The sequence below is a fragment of the Blennius ocellaris genome (genome assembly GCF_963422515.1).
Source record: "Blennius ocellaris genome assembly, chromosome: 16".
Taxonomy (NCBI): domain Eukaryota; kingdom Metazoa; phylum Chordata; class Actinopteri; order Blenniiformes; family Blenniidae; genus Blennius; species Blennius ocellaris.
The window spans coordinates 870273-886913 of NC_137665.1; the positions used below are offsets into that span (position 1 = coordinate 870273).

General features: G+C 41.5%; 1 protein-coding gene across 1 annotated transcript; it reads left to right on the forward strand.

Moving 5' to 3' along the window:
• Nucleotides 1–1702: 1702 nt before the first annotated feature.
• On the forward strand, nucleotides 1703–15815 carry paqr4a (progestin and adipoQ receptor family member IVa; the record flags this gene model as incomplete). Its single annotated transcript, XM_080511839.1, has 3 exons — nucleotides 1703–2719; nucleotides 11464–11682; nucleotides 15379–15815. The coding sequence occupies exons 1-3, from the start codon at nucleotides 2446–2448 to the stop codon at nucleotides 15813–15815; spliced, it is 930 nt and encodes a 309-aa protein (XP_080367965.1). The 5' UTR covers nucleotides 1703–2445.
• Nucleotides 15816–16641: the final 826 nt, after the last annotated feature.

Sequence of the window (16641 nt, forward strand, 5' to 3'; positions counted from 1 at the left end):
TATTATCGGTGTTTTACTGCAAACGGCCCTCAGAGTTCCAGAGGTTCACCTTGAGCTGGACGTGGAGAGAAAGAAAAGCAGGATGGAGAGAAAGAAAAGCAGGATGAAGAGAAAGAAAAGCAGGATGGAGAGAAAGAACTTCAGAACAAAACCTCAGAGCACAAAAACATGAACGTTTATGACGGAAGTGAAGGTGTGAAAACTCTCCGAGGTCTGGTTTGATCACATTCCTGCAGAGGGTGGAGGAGAGGGCGGAGGAATTCAGTACAATGAAGGTTATGTAACTGTAAATTTAGTGGAATGCACGTTTTGTGTATTTTTATACTCGGTACTACTGCCATTAATAATAATGTCAATTGTATTTATGTAACATCTTTCATACATAAAATGATTCACAATGTAAAAACAAGAGCTAGAAAAAAATGTAAATGTTATAACATCACTGCAAAAGAGAAGAATCTTAGTAATTCCACTAAAACAAATGAACAATAGACACAGATCTTATATTGCAATAAAACGTCACAATTTAAAATCACTTTATTGGAAACAATCAAATCAAAACTGTTGGGAATATTTCTTCTGTTTAAAAACCTGATTTGCTTGTTATGAACACAAACCTCAACTTATTACAGGAAATCACTGCTTTTATTTGGAAAACTTCCGGGAAGGGTGCTTGTTTCTTATTATTTCTAAAGATAATCTACGTCTATTTTAAGTTTTCATATCAAAACATTCTTTATTGGCCTCATTGTTGAAAATCTCTGACTGGTTGCAGATGCTAATGAATTATGAACAGTTTTCTCTTCATTAGCTATTAGAACCCTAATAACTAATAATATCTATTTAATATTTTTCCCTCCGCAGGTGAAACTGCAGCGTTTCCATCAAGTGCAAGCAGCTCGCGCTGGAGAGGAGCGTCAAGCCGCACTCGGCAACATGGAATCACACCGGAAGTTTGCCTTCAAACTAAAACTCGAGCGTTGAAGTTAGGTAAAGCAATGACGATGTGATTTTCAGAGAAAATCTGGATAAACAGACTGTAAATACTCCAACTTCACACACGAATCGTCTGCTTACTGCACGTTTAATGTGCTGCAGCAGGTACAATAATGGATTTTGGTTTTTTTGTGTGTATTATTTGTGTTAAATCTCATCTTTAAACATTATTTAAACATCTGGATCACGTAGGTAAAATGGCTGACACTTTCACCTCACAAATAAAATGCAGTTAGACTTCTCTTAGTGCAAATAAAATAATAATGAAAATAAATATCTATATATTATTAAATGTATGTCTTGTTGCGGATAGAGTTCATGGGATCTTGTTCTCTTATTGAAATGACTGCTGTGGTGAATATATTGACGTGATTAGCGTGTCACACCCAGACGGCCCACGGAAGTGAAGAAAGTTTGCAGATACATTAGTTTTTGTGTCAACGGGGCCCCGGAGTTGCGTTGTGTCCATCACAATTGTAAAGAAATCTGTTTTCTTTGACATTTTAACAATTTGGTTTTGTTCAACTGGAGCATCTTGACCCTCGGGCTTTACATTCGTCATCTCCCGTTCAAAATCCAGATGTGGGATTTCAAGCGCCTCCGCGTCTTTTCCTCTGAAAGCGCGCGCCGGAAATGCGGACGTCTGTTTTCCCGCGAACTTGCCGGTCGGAGGCGCCGCAAGGAGCCGACAGGCCGCCACGGAGGGTTCCGCATTCGAAGGAATTCGTCCAGCCGGGACCGGCGATGGGGGCCAGCGGGGTGTGGAAGCGTTCCCCGGGGCGGGGTGTGTGTGTTCGGGGTCCTCCGGAGCAGATGTCCGCTCTCTGCGCTCCACGCGCCGGGCGGCGGTAGCCGCCTGCCCGGCTTGCTAGCAGCCCCGCAGTCCTTCACAAAAAAAAAAAAAAAAAAAAAAAAAAAAATCAGCGCTCCACAGTCACGGAGCCTCCGCTGCTTCTGGACCGAGAGGTGGCCGGCGTCCTCCTCCTGCTCCTCCTCCTCCTGCTCCTCCTCCTCCTCCTCCTCCTCCAGGCCCGTTGAAGCGACGCTCCTCCACCCGCCGGGGGTCCGAGCTAGCATCCTCCGGTGGGTCGGCGGGTCGCTCGCCCAGCATCCCTCCCTCCACAGGAATGCTAAGTGCCGGGCGGCGAGCGGCTCCAACATGACGGCCGCCGCTCCACCCTGCGGCCGCCGCGTCCCCTCGATGCTCCTCGGTGTCCGGAGCCGGCAGCCCCGCGCGTGCGGCCGGCCGCGTCTGTCTGCAGCCCCGCGCGTCACGCGCACGGCACCGGCGGCTCGGCGCGAACTCGCCGGCTCGTGCTAGCGGCGCCGCGCGGCAAGAAGAAGGCGACGAAGAAGAAGAAGAAGACGGAGAAGGAGGAGGAGGAGGAGGAGGAGGAGGAGGAGAAGGGACGAGCGGAACGAGAGAACGTCCTCCTCCCACAGACCCCCATGGTGTCCCACAAGGTCTTCGTGGCAATCATCCTCCTGAACGTGTACGTGGGCGTCCAGTCCGTGTGCTACCTGTGCGGCGGCGTGCTGCTGACGGCCGTGGTCGCCATGGCCTTCCTGAGCGGCCCGCGGCTGCTGGACTGGGCCAGCTCCCCGCCGCACCTGCAGTTCAACAAGTACGTGCTGACCGGCTACCGGCCCGTGTCCTCCGTGCAGGACTGCGTCCGCAGCCTCTTCTACCTGCACAACGAGCTGGGCAACATCTACACGCACGGTGAGTCACGTGACGTCATCGCCAGGTGAGGCGAGTCACGGTCCAGACGGCCGTTAAACTATTCTATAAAGTCTTCTAAAGGTGGTTAGAATCCATCGTGGAAGTTCTTTCTGCAGACAAAAACCACCAAATCTCATCAGAACTGAAGAAGACGCAGTTAAAAGTTCATTTTACAGACAAAAACCACCAAATCTCATCAGAACTGAAGAAAACGCAGTTAAAAGTTCCTTTTACAGACAAAAACCACCAAATCTCATCAGAACTAAAGAAAACGCAGTTAAAAGTTCATTTTACAGACAAAAACCATCAAATCTCATCAGAACTGAAGAAGACGCAGTTAAAAGTTAATTTTACAGACAAAAACCATCAAATCTCATCAGAACTGAAGAAAACGCAGTTAAAAGTTCATTTTACAGACAAAAACCATCAAATCTCATCAGAACTGAAGGAAACGCAGTTAAAAGTTCATTTTACAGACAAAAACCATCAAATCTCATCAGAACTGAAGAAAACGCAGTTAAAAGTTCATTTTACAGACAAAAACCATCAAATCTCATCAGAACTGAAGAAAACGCAGTTAAAAGTTCATTTTACAGACAAAAACCATCAAATCTCATCAGAACTGAAGAAAACGCAGTTAAAAGTTCATTTTACAGACAAAAACCATCAAATCTCATCAGAACTGAAGAAGACGCAGTTAAAAGTTCATTTTACAGACAAAAACCACCAAATCTCATCAGAACTGAAGAAGATGCAGTTAAAAGTTCATTTTACAGACAAAAACCACCAAATCTCATCAGAACTAAAGAAAACACAGTTAAAAGTTCATTTTACAGACAAAAACCACCAAATCTCATCAGAACTGAAGAAGACGCAGTTAAAAGTTCATTTTACAGACAAAAACCACCAAATCTCATCAGAACTGAAGAAGACGCAGTTAAAAGTTCATTTTACAGACAAAAACCACCAAATCTCATCAGAACTGAAGAAGATGCAGTTAAAAGTTCATTTTACAGACAAAAACCACCAAATCTCATCAGAACTGAAGAAGACGCAGTTAAAAGTTCATTTTACAGACAAAAACCACCAAATCTCATCAGAACTAAAGAAAACACAGTTAAAAGTTCATTTTACAGACAAAAACCACCAAATCTCATCAGAACTGAAGAAGACGCAGTTAAAAGTTCATTTTACAGACAAAAACCACCAAATCTCATCAGAACTAAAGAAAACACAGTTAAAAGTTCATTTTACAGACAAAAACCATCAAATCTCATCAGAACTGAAGAAAACGCAGTTAAAAGTTCATTTTACAGACAAAAACCATCAAATCTCATCAGAACTGAAGAAGACGCAGTTAAAAGTTCATTTTACAGACAAAAACCACCAAATCTCATCAGAACTGAAGAAAACACAGTTAAAAGTTCATTTTACAGACAAAAACCACCAAATCTCATCAGAACTGAAGAAAACACAGTTAAAAGTTCATTTTACAGACAAAAACCACCAAATCTCATCAGAACTGAAGAAGACGCAGTTAAAAGTTCATTTTACAGACAAAAACCACCAAATCTCATCAGAACTGAAGAAAACACAGTTAAAAGTTCATTTTACAGACAAAAACCACCAAATCTCATCAGAACTGAAGAAAACACAGTTAAAAGTTCATTTTACAGACAAAAACCACCAAATCTCATCAGAACTGAAGAAAACACAGTTAAAAGTTCATTTTACAGACAAAAACCACCAAATCTCATCAGAACTGAAGAAAACACAGTTAAAAGTTCATTTTACAGACAAAAACCACCAAATATCATCAGAACTGAAGAAAACACAGTTAAAAGTTCATTTTACAGACAAAAACCATCAAATCTCATCAGAACTGAAGAAAACACAGTTAAAAGTTCATTTTACAGACAAAAACCACCAAATCTCATCAGAACTGAAGAAAACACAGTTAAAAGTTCATTTTACAGACAAAAACCACCAAATCTCATCAGAACTGAAGAAAACACAGTTAAAAGTTCATTTTACAGACAAAAACCACCAAATCTCATCAGAACTGAAGAAAACACAGTTAAAAGTTCATTTTACAGACAAAAACCACCAAATCTCATCAGAACTGAAGAAAACACAGTTAAAAGTTCATTTTACAGACAAAAACCACCAAATCTCATCAGAACTGAAGAAAACAGTTAAAAGTTCATTTTACAGACAAAAACCACCAAATCTCATCAGAACTGAAGAAAACACAGTTAAAAGTTAATTTTACAGACAAAAACCACCAAATCTCATCAGAACTGAAGAAAACACAGTTAAAAGTTAATTTTACAGACAAAAACCACCAAATCTCATCAGAACTGAAGAAAACACAGTTAAAAGTTAATTTTACAGACAAAAACCACCAAATCTCATCAGAACTGAAGAAAACACAGTTAAAAGTTAATTTTACAGACAAAAACCACCAAATCTCATCAGAACTGAAGAAAACACAGTTAAAAGTTCATTTTACAGACAAAAACCACCAAATCTCATCAGAACTGAAGAAAACACAGTTAAAAGTTCATTTTACAGACAAAAACCACCAAATCTCATCAGAACTGAAGAAAACACAGTTAAAAGTTCATTTTACAGACAAAAACCACCAAATCTCATCAGAACTGAAGAAAACACAGTTAAAAGTTCATTTTACAGACAAAAACCACCAAATCTCATCAGAACTGAAGAAAACACAGTTAAAAGTTCATTTTACAGACAAAAACCACCAAATCTCATCAGAACTGAAGAAAACAGTTAAAAGTTCATTTTACAGACAAAAACCACCAAATCTCATCAGAACTGAAGAAAACACAGTTAAAAGTTCATTTTACAGACAAAAACCACCAAATCTCATCAGAACTGAAGAAAACACAGTTAAAAGTTCATTTTACAGACAAAAACCACCAAATCTCATCAGAACTGAAGAAAACACAGTTAAAAGTTCATTTTACAGACAAAAACCACCAAATCTCATCAGAACTGAAGAAAACGCAGTTAAAAGTTCATTTTACAGACAAAAACCACCAAATCTCATCAGAACTGAAGAAAACACAGTTAAAAGTTCATTTTACAGACAAAAACCACCAAATCTCATCAGAACTGAAGAAAAACACAGTTAAAAGTTCATTTTACAGACAAAAACCACCAAATCTCATCAGAACTGAAGAAAACACAGTTAAAAGTTCATTTTACAGACAAAAACCATCAAATCTCATCAGAACTGAAGAAAACGCAGTTAAAAGTTCATTTTACAGACAAAAACCACCAAATCTCATCAGAACTGAAGAAAACACAGTTAAAAGTTAATTTTACAGACAAAAACCACCAAATCTCATCAGAACTGAAGAAAACACAGTTAAAAGTTAATTTTACAGACAAAAACCACCAAATCTCATCAGAACTGAAGAAAACACAGTTAAAAGTTAATTTTACAGACAAAAACCACCAAATCTCATCAGAACTGAAGAAAACACAGTTAAAAGTTAATTTTACAGACAAAAACCACCAAATCTCATCAGAACTGAAGAAAACACAGTTAAAAGTTCATTTTACAGACAAAAACCACCAAATCTCATCAGAACTGAAGAAAACACAGTTAAAAGTTCATTTTACAGACAAAAACCACCAAATCTCATCAGAACTGAAGAAAACACAGTTAAAAGTTCATTTTACAGACAAAAACCACCAAATCTCATCAGAACTGAAGAAAACACAGTTAAAAGTTCATTTTACAGACAAAAACCACCAAATCTCATCAGAACTGAAGAAAACACAGTTAAAAGTTCATTTTACAGACAAAAACACCAAATCTCATCAGAACTGAAGAAAACAGTTAAAAGTTCATTTTACAGACAAAAACCACCAAATCTCATCAGAACTGAAGAAAACACAGTTAAAAGTTCATTTTACAGACAAAAACCACCAAATCTCATCAGAACTGAAGAAAACACAGTTTAAAAGTTCATTTTACAGACAAAAACCACCAAATCTCATCAGAACTGAAGAAAACACAGTTAAAAGTTCATTTTACAGACAAAAACCACCAAATCTCATCAGAACTGAAGAAAACACAGTTAAAAGTTCATTTTACAGACAAAAACCACCAAATCTCATCAGAACTGAAGAAAACACAGTTAAAAGTTCATTTTACAGACAAAAACCACCAAATCTCATCAGAACTGAAGAAAACACAGTTAAAAGTTCATTTTACAGACAAAAACCACCAAATCTCATCAGAACTGAAGAAAACAGTTAAAAGTTAATTTTACAGACAAAAACCACCAAATCTCATCAGAACTGAAGAAAACACAGTTAAAAGTTCATTTTACAGACAAAAACCACCAAATCTCATCAGAACTGAAGAAAACACAGTTAAAAGTTCATTTTACAGACAAAAACCACCAAATCTCATCAGAACTGAAGAAAACACAGTTAAAAGTTCATTTTACAGACAAAAACCACCAAATCTCATCAGAACTGAAGAAAACACAGTTAAAAGTTCATTTTACAGACAAAAACCACCAAATCTCATCAGAACTGAAGAAAACACAGTTAAAAGTTCATTTTACAGACAAAAACCACCAAATCTCATCAGAACTGAAGAAAACAGTTAAAAGTTCATTTTACAGACAAAAACCACCAAATCTCATCAGAACTGAAGAAAACACAGTTAAAAGTTCATTTTACAGACAAAAACCACCAAATCTCATCAGAACTGAAGAAAACACAGTTAAAAGTTCATTTTACAGACAAAAAGCTTCAGAACTAAAGAAAACGCAGTTAAAAGTTCATTTTACAGACAAAAAGCTTCAGAACTAAAGAAAACACAGATTTCTGACTTCACCTCCATCAACATTCTGTCATTTAACTTCTCTAAAAACTAATTCACAACAGAAATGTTGTTTTCGTGATCTTGATTTTATAAACTCTCCTAAATTTGGTTAAAATCCATGGTGTAGGTTTGATTTGAACCCTTAAAAGCCGATAAAATGAAGTTCAGTGGAATCTATTGTCTGATGTGACACTTTTAAAAAAGTCCCTGCAGACGTTTTGGATGTAAACAAGCGGATAAATATACAAACAACCTCATTACTACTTTCTAAAGTATGTTCATCCTGCGTGTATTAGAGTAAAGTCATTAACAGAACCTCGAGACGAAAACAGCTTCAGGAAAGAGTTTGAATTAAACTCAAACTCAACTTTTAACTTGAACTCCACTTTTCCTCTCGCTGTTGAAAAACTTTGTTCTGATTTCCATCGATTGTCACTTTGGTGAAGAAAAGTTCACACAACGTGCAGAGTCATCAAAGTAGCAGTAATAACCTCAGGACTACTTCAGAGGGTACCTGAGTTACATGTTGTACTCGAGTACAATGTAATCACACTTTATTGACGTAACAACAGCATCAAGGATCACGAGGCTCAAACGGAAAACTTTTAAACAAACATGTCTTGATCCTGTTTGTGAAAATCAGCTGGTGTAATGTAATGTAATCCCAGGCTGGTAGTAATCTATTACATCGGGTTTCTCTTCATCAATCGCACACATTTCATTTGAATTAAACACTTAGGTGGATTACAGAGGGTTAAAATACTTTATATTCAAATAATTATTCTCCTTGTTGATGCAGTTTTCCTCCAATTGAACTAATTTTGCATAAAAAGCCCGTTTTTCCCCCGAAGTCGTAGTTTGAAAGCTTTAATCTCGTCGTTTCTTAGTTCTTGATACGATTTCTTCTTCTCACTGGTCACATTAAGTTTCAAGCTGCAGGCGAGTCGACGTTTTCCCTCCGACGGGCCAAAGTCAGCTGTCGGTTCTCAAACCGTCAGAACCGAGTGTGTACGTCAACGAGGCAGGGGTCAAATTACAACTTCACATTCTTATAAAACTACATTTACATTTTCAGAGTTCAGAGTCAAGTTCAGGTTTGATTGTTCATCCAGAGGTGAGAACCTGGCGTCTGGTCAGGTTCTCCTGCGTCAGGTTCTCCTAGTTCGGGTTCTTTTAGTTCGGGTTCTCCTGCGTCAGGCTCTTCTGGTTCAGGTTCTTTTAGTTCAGGTTCTCCTGGTTTGGGTTCTCCTGCATCAGGTTCTCCTAGTTCAGGTTCTTCTAGTTCAGGTTCTTTTAGTTCAGGTTCTCCTGGTTCAGGTTCTTTTAGTTCGGGTTCTCCTGCGTCAGGTTCTTCTGGTTCAGGTTCTTCTAGTTCAGGTTCTTTTAGTTCGGGTTCTCCTGCCTCAGGCTCTTCTGGTTCAGGTTCTTTTAGTTCGGGTTCTCCTGGTTTGGGTTCTCCTGCATCAGGTTCTCCTGGTTCAGGTTCTTTTAGTTCAGGTTCTTCTAGTTCAGGTTCTTTTAGTTCAGGTTCTCCTGGTTCAGGTTCTTTTAGTTCGGGTTCTCCTACGTCAGGTTCTTCTGGTTCAGGTTCTTCTAGTTCAGGTTCTTTTAGTTCGGGTTCTCCTGCATCAGGTTCTCCTGGTTCAGGTTCTTCCGGTTCAGGTTCTTCCGGTTCGGGTTCTCCTGTGTCAGGGTCTTCTGGTTCAGGTTCTTTTAGTTCGGGTTCTCCTGGTTTGGGTTCTCCTGCATCAGGTTCTCCTGGTTCAGGTTCTTCTAGTTCAGGTTCTTCTAGTTCAGGTTCTTTTAGTTCAGGTTCTCCTGGTTCAGGTTCTTTTAGTTCGGGTTCTCCTACGTCAGGTTCTTCTGGTTCAGGTTCTTCTAGTTCAGGTTCTTTTAGTTCGGGTTCTCCTGCATCAGGTTCTCCTGGTTCAGGTTCTTCCGGTTCAGGTTCTTCCGGTTCGGGTTCTCCTGTGTCAGGGTCTTCTGGTTCGGGTTCTCCTGTGTCAGGTTCTCCTGAGTCAGGTTCTTCTAGTTCAGGTTCTTCTAGTTCAGGTTCTCCTGGTTCAGGTTCTACTGAGTCAGGTTCTTCTAGTTTAGGGTCTCCTGCATCAGGTTCTCCTGCATCAGGTTCTTTTAGTTTGGGTTCTTCAAGTTGGGGTTCTCCTGTGTCAGGTTCTCCTGGTTGTGGTTCTCCTCCCACTCCCCGGAGGTCGGTGGATCAGGAGTTGTGACTTGCTGCTGCTGAAGGTCGACAGCCGTGATCCTGAGTGAAGTTTAAAATACCCCCACTGGTGTCAGCGGGGTCACATGACCCCCCTGGTGTCGGCGGGGTCACATGACCCCCCCCCCCGGTGTCGGCGGGGTCACATGACCTCGGCTGCACCGTCACTTCGCTGCACGCGCTACGTCTGCTAACGTTCACGCTGCTTTTGAGGAAACCTGAGAACGAAAGTAGCCGAGGTGTGTGTGTGTGTGTGTGTGTGTGTGTGTGTGTGTGTGTGTGTGTGTGTGTGTGTGTGTGTGTGTGTGTGTGTGTGTGTGTGTGTGTGTGTGTGTGTGTGTGTGTGTGTGTGTGTGTGTGTGTGTGTGTGTGTGTGTGTGTGTGTGTGTGTGTGTGTGTGTGTGTGTGTGTGTGTGTGTGTGTGTGTGTGTGTGTGTGTGTGTGTGTGTGTGTGTGTGTGTGTTGAAGGCATCTGGGGACAGTTGGACGAGCAGCACATAAACTCACGCCCCGGCTCTCGGTCAGTTGGATCATCGTGGTGGGGGGGGGGGGGGGTCCGGGGGGAGGGGGGGGGGGGGTCTGTGGGGGGGTCGGGGGGAGATAACACACTTTAAATAGATGTGTTACAGTAGCTGACATTCCCTTGCATCACCTGCCTGACATTGGAACGTCTGACGTGTCGTAGAGCCGTCGCAACCACTCGGAGGGATCACATTTCAAGGTCTGGCTTTTGCTTGCGCCACAGTGCAACGCCGCAGTGCAACGCCGCAGCGCAACGCCATCATGCAACACTGCAGTGCAACGCCGCCATGCAACACCACCGCGTAACGGTGCCATGCAACGCCGCAGTGCAACGCTGCCATGCAACACTGCAGTGCAACGCTGCCATGCAACACTGCAGTGCAATGCCACCATACAACACTGCCACGCAATGGTGCCATGCAATGCCGTCATGCAACACCGCAGTGCAACACCGCCATTCAACGCCGCAGTGCAACATTGCCATGCAACACCGCAGTGCAACATTGCCATGCAACACCGCAGTGCAACATTGCCATTCAACGCCGCAGTGCAACATTGCCATGCAACACTGCAGTGCAACATTGCCATTCAATGCCGCAGTGCAACATTGCCATGCAACACCGCAGTGCAACATTGCCATTCAACGCCCCAGTGCAACATTGCCGTGCAACATTGCCATGCAACACCTCCGTGCAACGCCGCAGTGCAACACCTCCGTGCAACGCCGCAGTGCAACACCTCCGTGCAACGCCGCAGTGCAACGCCACAGTGCAAAGTTGTGAAAGTCGTGAAATTTTAAGTTTTGTTGGTTCTAGAATTTGAGCGTTTTAGAGTGTGACGTTGTAGAACCTTGACACATTCTGGAACTACGAGAGTCGAGAACCAACACAAGTTCTCGGGATCCTCTCAGTGTGTGCAGAACCGCAGAACTCTGGAACGTTCAGGAATTTGTGACGGAGATGTGAGGGTTCTGGTTGGAGTTCTGGAAGCGTCAGATCTCGACATGAATCTCTCCAGATAGACTGCCCCCCCCCTCCCCCCACCCCCCCCCCCCCCCCCCCCCCTCCCCCCACCCCCCCCCCCCCCCCCCCCCCCCACATGCTCACAGTGCCGCTGTGTCGCCCCCTGCAGGCATCCCTCTGCTGTGCTTCCTGGTGCTGCTGCCGCTCCACATCCCCTGGTCCCAGATCAGCGTGACGTGGCTGGGCGTGGTCCACTTCCTGGCCTGCCTGTCGCCCCAGCTGGGCTCCGTGCTCTACCACCTCTTCATGAACCACCAGGGGGGGGAGCCCGTCTACCACACCCTGCTCAAGCTGGACGTGTGCGGCATCTGCATGATCAACACCCTGGGTGAGCCTCCAAACCTTCCCTCTCTGACCCACACTCACTGGGGGGGTAGCGCCCCCCTGTGGACACTCAGTCTGAGTCATTACAGCTGACGTCCCTGATCAGCTGTGATGTGAGACAATACTTATTAATATACTATAAACTGATCCTGTGACGGTAAAGAAGCATTTAATACGACTCATTATTCTTCTTCAGTCATTTTGACTGCGAATGCAAAGATGGTTTCCCAATGCTGGGTTACCAATGAATAGAAGTTGGTCATTTAATTCTATTATATGTTGAATAATACAGTTTAGTAGATGAATGCATGAATGAAACTTTATTTCAAACAAATAGATTAAAAAAAAGAAAGAAAGAGAGACGTTTACATCTAAATTAGTAAAACAATGAAGCAAACTTGCTCACGTCTGTATTAATAAATAAAACAAATGGCTTTTAGTCGATGGGAAGATTTTACTTTTTTTGTTTCAAAAACCGTTAAACGTGATCAAACTGTAGAACCTGATATTAGATGATGACATGATTCAACCAGCTGATTGTGTTTGGTAGCTTATGATGTAATAGATAGATAGATAGATAGATGATAGATAGATAGATGATAGATAGATGATAGATAGATGATAGATGATAGATAGATTTGTTGTCATGCCGTCGGGGTATAAAAACACCCATAATGCAACAGGAGATATTCAGACGTCTCACTGTTAAAAGTGGCTTCATGTGGAGATGGAGGACTTTATTTTGTAGTAATGACTCGGTTTGAGGACTTTATTCTGTAGTAATGACTTGGTTTGAGGACATTATTTTGTAGTAATTATTTTGTAGTAATGACTTGGTTTGAGGACATTATTTTGTAGTAATGACTTTGTTTGAGGACATTATTTTGTAGTAATGACTTGGTTTGAGGACATTATTTTGTAGTAATTATTTTGTAGTAATGACTTGGTTTGAGGACATTATTTTGTAGTAATTATTTTGTAGTAATGACTCAGTTTGAGGACATTATTTTGTAGTAATTATTTTGTAGTAATGACTCAGTTTGAGGACATTATTTTGTAGTAATTATTTTGTAGTAATGACTTGGTTTGAGGACATTATTTTGTAGTAATGACTTGGTTTGAGGACATTATTTTGTAGTAATTATTTTGTAGTAATGACTTGGTTTGAGGACATTATTTTGTAGTAATGACTTGGTTTGAGGACATTATTTTGTAGTAATTATTTTGTAGTAATGACTCAGTTTGAGGACATTATTTTGTAGTAATGACTCGGTTTGAGGACATTGTTTTGTAGTAATGACTTGATTGGAGGACATTATTTTGTAGTAATGACTCAGTTTGAGGACATTATTTTGTAGTAATGACTCGGTTTGAGGACATTATTTTGTAGTAATGACTTGATTGGAGGACATTATTTTGTAGTAATGACTTGGTTTGAGGACATTATTTTGTAGTAATTATTTTGTAGTAATGACTCGGTTTGAGGACATTGTTTCGTAGTAATGACTCGATTGGAGGACATTATTTTGTAGTAATGACTCGGTTTGAGGACATTATTTTGGAGTAATGACTCGGATTGGAGGACATTATTTTGTAGTAATGACTCGGTTTGAGGACATTGTTTCGTAGTAATGACTCGATTGGAGGACATTATTTTGTAGTAATGACTCGGTTTGAGGACATTATTTTGGAGTAATGACTCGGTTTGAGGACATTATTTTGTAGTAATGACTCGGTTTGAGGACATTATTTTGTAGTAATGACTTGATTGGAGGACATTATTTTGTAGTAATGACTCGGTTTGAGGACATTATTTTGTAGTAATGACTTGGTTTGAGGACATTATTTTGGAGTAATGACTTGGTTTGAGGACATTATTTTGTAGTAATGACTTGGTTTGAGGACATTATTTTGGAGTAATGACTCAGTTTGAGGACATTATTTTGTAGTAATGACTTGATTGGAGGACATTATTTTGTAGTAATGACTTTGTTTGAGGACATTATTTTGTAGTAATGACTTTGTTTGAGGACATTATTTTGTAGTAATGACTTTGTTTGAGGACATTATTTTGGAGTAATGACTTGGTTTGACGACATTATTTTGTAGTAATGACTTGATTGGAGGACATTATTTTGGAGTAATGACTCGGTTGGAGGACATTATTTTGTAGTAATGACTTGGTTTGAGGACATTATTTTGTAGTAATGACTTGGTTTGAGGACATTATTTTGTAGTAATGACTTTGTTTGAGGACATTATTTTGTAGTAATGACTTGGTTTGAGGACATTATTTTGTAGTTATTATTTTGTAGTAATGACTTGGTTTGAGGACATTATTTTGTAGTAATTATTTTGTAGTAATGACTTGGTTTGAGGACATTATTTTGTAGTAATGACTCGGTTTGAGGACATTATTTTGTAGTAATTATTTTGTAGTAATGACTTGGTTTGAGGACATTATTTTGTAGTAATGACTTGGTTTGAGGACATTATTTTGTAGTAATGACTTGGTTTGAGGACATTATTTTGTAGTAATTATTTTGTAGTAATGACTTGGTTTGAGGACATTATTTTGTAGTAATGACTTGGTTTGAGGACATTATTTTGTAGTAATTATTTTGTAGTAATGACTTGGTTTGAGGACATTATTTTGTAGTAATTATTTTGTAGTAATGACTTGGTTTGAGGACATTATTTTGTAGTAATGACTTGGTTTGAGGACATTATTTTGTAGTAATTATTTTGTAGTAATGACTTGGTTTGAGGACATTATTTTGTAGTAATGACTTGGTTTGAGGACATTATTTTGTAGTAATTATTTTGTAGTAATGACTTGGTTTGAGGACATTATTTTGTAGTAATGACTTGGTTTGAGGACATTATTTTGTAGTAATTATTTTGTAGTAATGACTTGGTTTGAGGACATTATTTTGTAGTAATTATTTTGTAGTAATGACTTGGTTTGAGGACATTATTTTGTAGTAATGACTTGGTTTGAGGACATTATTTTGTAGTAATTATTTTGTAGTAATGACTTGGTTTGAGGACATTATTTTGTAGTAATGACTTGGTTTGAGGACATTATTTTGTAGTAATTATTTTGTAGTAATGACTTGGTTTGAGGACATTATTTTGTAGTAATGACTTGGTTTGAGGACATTATTTTGTAGTAATTATTTTGTAGTAATGACTTGGTTTGAGGACATTATTTTGTAGTAATGACTTGGTTTGAGGACATTATTTTGTAGTAATGACTTGGTTTGAGGACATTATTTTGTAGTAATGACTCGGTTGGAGGACATTATTTTGTAGTAATGACTCAGTTTGAGGACATTATTTTGTAGTAATGACTCGGTTGGAGGACATTATTTTGTAGTAATGACTTGGTTTGAGGACATTATTTTGTAGTAATGACTCGGTTGGAGGACATTATTTTGTAGTAATGACTCAGTTTGAGGACATTATTTTGTAGTAATGACTCGGTTGGAGGACATTATTTTGTAGTAATGACTCGGTTTGAGGACATTATTTTGTAGTAATGACTCGGTTTGAGGACAAGACGAGTGTCAAGAATGAATAAATAGTCTGTGAGAAATCTGCTTCAGGCCGACTCAGCAGATGTTGGTCCAGATGTGGATGAATGGATGAATGGATGGATGAATGGATGAAGGACTCACGGCTGTGCTCTGTCCTCCAGGGGCGCTGCCCATCGTGTACAGCACCCTGCTGTGCTACCCTCTGACCCGCAGCGTGGCGCTGCTGGTCTACATCCTGCTGTCCAGCCACGCCATCTACTGCGCCGTGACGGCGCGCAGCAGCGTGCGGCGGCTGCGCTCCTTCGCCTGGCAGGCGCTGTTCCGCTTCTCCTTCTTCCTGCTGCGCTGGGCGGGGGTGGGCGGCGGCAGCCCCACCTCGCTGCGCCACTTCCTCACCATGGACGCGCTGGCCGTGCTGGGCGGGGTCATCAACATCGCGCGCATCCCGGAGCGCTTCCGCCCCGGACTCTTCGACTACTGGGGCAACAGCCACCAGATCATGCACGTCCTGGTGGTGGGCTCCATCCTATACCTGCACTGGGGGGTGCTGGACGACCTGCTGTGGATCGACAGCTACCACTGCCCCTCCTCGGACTGACTGACTGACACCCCCCCCCCCCCCCCCTACTGGGACAGCTGTGACACTGTGGGGGAGGGAGGGAGGGAGGGAGGGGGGGGGGGGGTAAAGGGAAGGGGGGGTGCATGTGTTCACCTCATGTGCTCAAACTCAGAATGTTCATATCCCCGTCCATCCTGGTACTTTGTGAGAGTGGAGGTACACACACACACACACACACACACACACACACACACACACACACACACACACACACACACACTGCTCTATCATTGTGGGGTTCTTAAAGTGGGGGTGGATGACTCTTCCTGAAAATACCTTCTTTAAGTAATCATTGGACCTCCTCCTCCTCTTCCTCCTCTTCCTCCTCCTCCTCCCCCTCCTCCTCTATCTCCTCCTCTTCCTCCTCTTCCTCCTCTATCTCCTCCTCTTCCTCCTCTATCTCCTCCTCTTCCTCCTCTTCCTCTTCCTCCTCTTCCTCTTCCTCCTCTTCCTCCTCTTCCTCCTCTTCCTCCTCTATCTCCTCCTCTTCCTCTTCCTCCTCTATCTCCTCTTCCTCCTCTTCCTCCTCTTCCTCCTCTATCTCCTCCTCCTCCTCTTCCTCCTCTTCCTCCTCTATCTCCTCCTCTTCCTCCTCCTCTTCCTCCTCCTCCTCTTCCTCCTCCTCCTCCTCTTCCTCCTCTATCTCCTCTTCCTCCTCTTCCTCCTCTTCCTCCTCTTCTTCCTCTATCTCCTCCTCCTCCTCTTCCTCCTCTTCCTCCTCTATCTCCTCCTCTTCCTCCTCCTCTTCCTCCTCCTCCTCTTCCTCCTCCTCCTCCCCCTCCTCCTCCTCCTCCCCCTCTATCTC